Below are 7263 nucleotides of genomic sequence, written 5' to 3' on the forward strand. Positions count from 1 at the left end.
TTATACGTGTATTTTTTAGGTGAATATTTAAGCCGGTTTCACAAATATGTACACCCACTTTGTTCGTTGTGCATTGTAGTATTCTCTGGACACTATTTGTAATTTCGTATATCTTTGGCTTAAAAATGGCAGTGACGTTGGTTATGTTTTATAGAAGATAAGGTCACAAGTGTTCTAGCATCTCGGTGAACCACTGGCGCCAGCGACAGCAGACACACTGTAGCCCCCTGTGAGGCAAAGTGCCGCGAGCGTTTCTGCCAGAATCAGCCATCACCACGCTCTTAAAACACACCTGCAGCTCATCTTTGATTTTTAATGTTTGTGTTATTTTTTCAGGATTTTCATGTATGTAAATATTTCTGTTCAGAAACCTTTCAAAATGATCCAGTACCACAAGTAAATAATTAGCAAGGACTAATAGAGATGGTCTCACGAATACCTTCTGATGCTGTTCCTCCTTCATCTTTTGCAATTTTCGATTTTCTTCTTCCCTTAGAGAATCCCTATAAGCCTGGCTTCTGGCCTGTAAAAGCATAGGAAAAAAAAAAAGTCATTGGACAAGGCATCATCACAATATACTGGTCTGCCTATCATGGGTCTGGTTTGAATAATTCAACCTCTGTGTGCCCTAAGCATACAGTAAATTCTCCATTCACACTTGCTTATTGAATGATTTATGCATAGGTCTGAAGGAGCCCCTTGGGGCATTTGATAAAGGCCAACATAAGAGCATTTTAAAGGATAATCTAAATGTTTGTTTAACTAAGCTTTAAAATATCCCCTCAGAGGTAGTCGCCATAGTACATTCTTTCTAACGAGAAGGATTTGAAATAGAGAAAAGTTAAATATTTTTCAAGAATATTCCAACTAGCTGATCAGTCAGTGTCAGAGACAAGCAATAGGGACACTGACTTTAGAAGCTCTGACCTGTCTGCTGCTCCCTAATGGTGTTCTATTATATCGCCTGTCAACCGGTGATTGATGCCACATGACTCTAGAGACGCATTTCTTTCCAAGTCTTTGCATCTCTAACCTGTCTCTGAGGCTCCTTTTTTTTTTCTGAGTGGGAAAACAAGACCTGTTTAGAAGCACAGGAGTCACCATTTCTGCCTGATTAGGACCAGGACCTCAAGGGGGCGTCTCAGGAGATCCAGCACACACAGTAGGGTTACTTTCGTCTCCTGACACACCCTGTCGCCATGGCACACGCTATATTCTGGAATTTATGAGATTCCAAGTAGTCTGTCTGTTCATTTGTCATATCCTCTCTCTGTTTCTCACATTGATTTGTAGCCCAAGCTCTGTACGGCTGAGAGCCCAGCCTGATAAGCTAATGTGAGGAAATTCCATTTTTCTCATAAAACTACCAGCAGCATCATGGCAGCAGGTTGCATATTTCAGACCTAGTTCTTTGGACTAATAATCCATAAAGCTTATGTAGGCTGGTCCCCGCCTTTTCTCTTACTATAATTTTTCTCAAGCACTTCTTAATTCATTCTCCCATTTCTGTCACCGTAAAACCCATATTCCATCAAATAATAAAAAGCGCTTGCCAGAAAGAGACTGTATCGTCTATGGCACTAATTAGAATAGTGGGGCTCCAGATGCGTTCAGAAAGCCAGTAGGTGTTGGATCTCGCTACATTTAGACAGGCAAATGCATCCTATGGCTTTTTCTTAGCTACGCCTTGGACACAGAGAGGACTGTGATAAGACAGAAGCTGGAGAGCGGTTCTCCAACGACTCCTTCTTCTTAGAGAAGGCTCGTTTTCATCACAGCTACCCCACATAAAACCGACGAGGGAGCAAGGGAGCATGCCTTCTGTTCAAGAGATTAAAAGGAGTAAAGTCCTTAGTTAAATCAGGTCTGATAACTTGAGTAAGGAACCTAAATCTATTTGCATACCTTTCTTTTAAACTTAACCACTTGTTCTTTGAGCAGAATATGGGTCCTAGTTTATGATAAAAAAAAAAATAGACACGTGAAGTGTCGTTTAGAAGGCCACAGAAACTGGAAAGTCACGTGGCCCCTTAGCTATGAAGACTTCGAAGTGACTTGCAGTCCTAAGACGTGCTTACCCAGCTGTGATCCCGGGGCAGGGTGGGAAGTCTCTGTTCAAAAAAAGGAGAGAGGAAAGCTTTCGGTCACTCCTTTCCTTGGTTCTAAATCTCAGAAATTTCTATATCATTGTATTCACGTAATTTCTCTATCGTTAAATGCGAATTTAATATTCATACTAAATTTTGTCATCCGGCTTAAAATAAATACTTTTACTCCTCCTCTCCCAGAAGCTATGCTTATAATATTTTCATTGAATAAACAACATTTAAGCCTCCTACGTGCAAGCTCTGTGCTGAGTCGTGACCCCAGACCTCAGGTGCTCACAGCTTAGAGCGGACGTCAGACAGGAGGATCACGATTACACCACAGCATGACAGGTGCTGTGTTAACGGACACTACAAAGGGCATTGAATTAAACTGGGTCAAGGACACCTTCTCAAAGTGGGTAATACTAAGTGCTAAAGAGTCAGTAATACTGTGTTTTAAAGAGTCAGTACGAATCAGACGACGTAGGGAGAAAGGCATTTGAACGAATGAAAAATAGCTTTACATTGGTTTGCCGTACCAAAGCGTCACTGTCTGGGTGGCTTCAGCGACAGAAATTGGTTGTCTCACAATTTTGGAGGCTGGAAGTCCAAAATCAAGGGGTCTGCAAGCTTGGTGCCTTCCGAGGGCCCTGAGGGAAGGACCTAGCTGCCCCCCTTGGCTTGCAGATGGCTGTCTTCTTCTTCCGTCTCTTGACATCATCTTTTCTCTACACATGTCTGTCTCTGTGTCCAAACTTCCCTTTGTGTGAGGACGCCTTTCCTATTAGAGCCCACCCTGATGACCTCATTTTAACTTTATTACCTCTACAGACCCAATCTCCAATATGTAAGATCACATTTTGAAGTACTGGAGGTTGGAACCACAACATAGACATTTTTTGGGGTGGTAGGGAGGGACACAATTCCAACCATGATAAGCATTAAGTTTCCATTTCCACGTATGAAATAAAAATGTCTGTGTCCCATCCTTCTCTCGAAAATTACCCTAAGCGGAGGAGGAAATGAAACAAATAAACTCTACCTTCAAAAACCAAGAGATATTTGTATTCTCAGACAAAAAAGCATCTGTGAAGAAACAGTAAGTGACTTAGAGAGGGAAATAGGAAACTTGACTGACTAGCAGGGGAGGGAGGATCACTCGGATCGATTTGAGAGCCCAAGAGACAGTTGCAGAAGGGACCGTGGAAGACAGATGGGTGACAGGAAGGTGCCTCTGCCTGCTCCTACCCCAAAAAATGCAGGCGCTAATTCTCTCAAGCCTGACAGCAAATCAAAAGTGTATTCTCTGCATCCACTACCCCAGGCACTGGGACGGAAGGCAGCAGCGGTCAAAGCCCAGGCTGAGGATGAAAGGATCGTGCAAAAGCCTGCATGCTGAGCAGCGAGCCTCCAGGCCCTCTTCCTCTTCCTGGCGGTTTCCTTATGCTGTCTGCATGGTTCCTCTGAGAGGCAGAAGCTGATATTTCATCCATGAAACAAGAACAGATAGCTGTTTTTAAATAGCGATGGAGGTAAGAGAAGCTCTTGGCAATTAAAAATATCTCCCCAACCTCTACAAAAAAAAAAAAAGTAAAATATTTAGAAGATAAATTCAAGAAAATATGTGTGAAGTAATAGAGGAAAATACGTGTGTGTGTATATATGTATATATATATGTGTGTGTGTATATGTATATATACACATACACACACACACACACACACGTATGCACACACACATTCCCAGTTGCTGGCACAGAGCTCCTCGAATCTTTGTAATTTCCTAAGTGATAAGAGCACTAGGAACATCTTCCGTTCTACCGAGGTGACCCAGGGTGAGCTCCTGAGGGAGGCTGGTCACCTGGAAGACCCAGCCATGAGCAGAAGCTTGGAATTTTCAGTCCGACCCCACCCTGTCCTCCAGAGAGGGAAGAGAGGCTGGAGATGGAGGTAATGACTGGTCAGGCCTATCTGGGGAAGCCTCTATAAGAACCCCAAAAGTATAGAGGTTCAGGGAATTTCCAAAGAGGTGAACGCATCCATACTCCAGGAGGGCGGCGCACCCCAACTCTACGGGGACAGAAGCTCCCGCACTCAGGACTCTCCCAGACCTCACCCTGTGTACCTCTTCATCTCGCTGTTCATCTTGTCCTTTATCGTACCCTTTAATAAACTGATCGATGTAAGTGTTACCCCGACTTCTGTAAGCGGCTGTGGCAAGTTAATCAAACCCAAGGAGAGGGACATGGAAACTCCAGTTTGTAGCCACGTGGGACAGAACTCGTGAGCGACTTGGGGACCTACTTCTTGAGATTGGCATCTAAAGTGGGGGGCGGTCTCATGGGACTGAGCCCTTAACCTCTGGGAAGTGACACTCTCTCCAGGCAGATTGAGTTAAATTGTAAAACACCTAGCTGCTGTCACAGAATTGCTCAATGTGGGAACCCCCATATCTGGTGTCAGCAGTGGTGTGAGAGCTTAGAAGAGGCTCGGGAGGAAAAGGACTGGGTTTTGTTTTGTATTTTTTTTTTTTTCTAACTCAATATGTAGGAAGAAGGAGAAAAAAGTAGTAGTCAAAGATAAATTAGAGGAGAAAAACATTTTTTGACAAAAACGTTAGAGGATAAATCCAGGAAGCCTAGGGCTTGAATAATAAGAATTCCATAAAGAGAAAATGAGGAGAAATAAATCAAAGAAATAACACACGAAAATCATCTAGACCTAGAGATGAATTTCCACGCCGAAAAGAAATGAAAACAGCCCTCACGCTAAGGCCCCAAACTATGAAACTGCAGAATACCAGAAACAATAAAAGATATTAAAACACGTCCAGGGGAAACAGAGAAAGGCCTTCACGCAAGGGCTGGAATTCAGATGGTCTCAGATTTCACAGAAACCAACCAATCGATACCCAACCTTAGAAGAGCAATACCTTCAAAATTCTGAAGGAAAACTATTTCCAATTTGGAATAGTTACCGGAAAATTGTGAGCTAAGTAGGAGGTCTGAATAGAGATAGTTTCAGACTTGCAAGGACCTGAACAAACATCCTCTCTTGGGAAGCTATTGAATAATATGCTCCATCAAAACAAAACAAACAGACAAACGAAAAAAATAAATAAAGCCAAGAATATAGATGAAACCCAGAAATCACGGGACCCAACAGAGAAAAGCGATAAAAACAAATTCCCCAGGTGACTTTGAAGTTGTGATTCGCATCCTTGGCTGCACAGGAGAATGACCTGGGGAGCTTTAAAAGTTCTGAAACCCAGGCCAGATCTATGAGGGTGTGACCGGGACCTGGGCATCAGCGACTTTTAAAGGCCCCCAGGTGATTCTAAGGGGCAGACGAGGTTGAGAACAATTCTGAGAAAGAAAAGTTCCAGAATAACAGCCGTGTCGGAGGCCTAAGGAACAGCCAGCTCACGTTAAAAGTGGGAGGTAGGAAGGATGCAGGATACACATTTCTGGGAGGGGGAAAAAAAAAATCCTGGAGCTGACAATTTAACTGACAGGCACGAAATGGAAAACTGTGCGGGAATTTGCATAAAGCAGCCCTTTGTAAACAGTCACAGAAGCTGAAGGAAGGCAGTCGAACGTTCAAAGGACACTAAGAAAATGCAAAATTAAAATGAAAGTTTTAAAATGTCATGAAAGAAAGAAAAGGTAGAGTATAGTAACTGACTCGGCAGCGAGAAAAATATTTACATAATCATCATAAGGGAAAGCCTGAAATACTGAACATTTATATTAGGAGACTAGAGGAAAGAAATGAATAAGATCTAAAATCGATTAATCAAGAGACAGCAATATGCGCATTAACAGATACAAATAAATAAGACACAGACAGCTGGGGGCGGCGGGGATGAATTAGCTGGTCCCTGCCAGCTTCCAATGTTCCCTTATGCGGTAAAGGGGATTTTGCTGAAACGAAGGATCTCAAGACGGGGAGGCGATCTGGGATGACCCACGTGGGCCCAGAGTAATCACAAGGGATCTTATGTGACGAAGGCAAAGCCAGAGAGTGACGGAAGGCTGAACGCTCAGATCGAAGCGATGCAGCCACGTGCCAAGAAGCCACGGCTGACGGCAGCCGCGGGAAGCCGGCTCAGGCAAGGAGCAGAACCACAGAAGCCTCCAGAAGGAACCAGCCTGCCGACACCCTGACTTCAGCCCCTTCGCACTGCTTTCCGACTTCTGACTCTAGAACCGTCAGAGAATAAGGGTGTGTTGTTTACAGCCCCTAAGGTTGCAGTAATTTGGTATAACGGCAACGGGAATTATTTTATTGAGGTTTCATTGACACATCACATTATATTAGTTTCAGGTGTATGATGTAGTGATCCAATATTTGTATATATTGCGAAATGATCACCGCGGTCTAGTTAACATCCGTCACCTCGCATAGCAATAAACCTTCTTGTGATGTGAACTTTTCAGATCTTTCTCAGAAACTTTCGCATGTGCGATACTATATTTATTAACTGCAGTCACCGTGCCACACATTGAATCCCCGTGGAAAATTAGTACAAGGCGTGTAAAGTACTGGGGAGGAAGTGGAATCGAAGGTGTGCCAGGGACATACGCCTTTAAGTATTGGCTTTTAAAGGACATGTGACACACGGATAAAAGTGAAAATAACCAAACTGTACAAATTTTATAGTGAAAGTGAGAAGAAGTGGTCATAACGGCACAAGTGATCGAGGAGTGCTCCCTGAACACAAATGTGCACACGAATCCCCCACAGACTGCGTTAAAATGCAGGTTCTGATTTAAGTCTGGCGTGGCGCCGGAGATTTGTCTACGTTTCTACAAGCCCCAGGTGACACCCATGGTGCTGGTCCACGGACCGTACTTGGCATGGCAAACACTCCGGAACTACCGGAGAAGTAACTTGGGGGCAGGGGCGGAGGAGTAGCCAGAGAGCAGAAAGGGCTTGGTGCTCAAGCTAAGGCATTTGGACTTTATCCTTGAAGATGCAGGGCCCTCGAGGTGGTGGGGCGACAGGCTGAGAGTTTTAACGATTATTGCTCTCTATGGAAGAGGAAGCAGTGGGTAGCAAACTCAAGACTGGGAACCATTCAGTGTGCAACGGGAAATTCAGTGACAATGTCTGAGGAAGGGATGAGGGTGCTGGCACTTCTGCACGCACACACACACACACACACACACACACAC

The 7263-nt window shown here is 44.0% G+C and overlaps 1 protein-coding gene across 1 annotated transcript in view; it reads right to left on the reverse strand.

Annotated features, from left to right (window-relative positions):
* EPSTI1 (epithelial stromal interaction 1) overlaps positions 1 to 7263 on the reverse strand; it is a 72103-nt gene that overhangs the window by 22445 nt on the left and 42395 nt on the right. The window contains exon 6 of the mRNA XM_039877213.1: positions 440 to 523. Within this exon, the coding sequence (XP_039733147.1) occupies positions 440 to 523 (84 nt within the window). The remainder of the gene's footprint in view (positions 1 to 439; positions 524 to 7263) is intronic.

Source organism: Pteropus medius, unplaced genomic scaffold (assembly GCF_902729225.1).
Source record: "Pteropus medius unplaced genomic scaffold, Ma_sr-lr_union100, whole genome shotgun sequence".
Lineage (NCBI taxonomy): Eukaryota > Metazoa > Chordata > Mammalia > Chiroptera > Pteropodidae > Pteropus > Pteropus medius.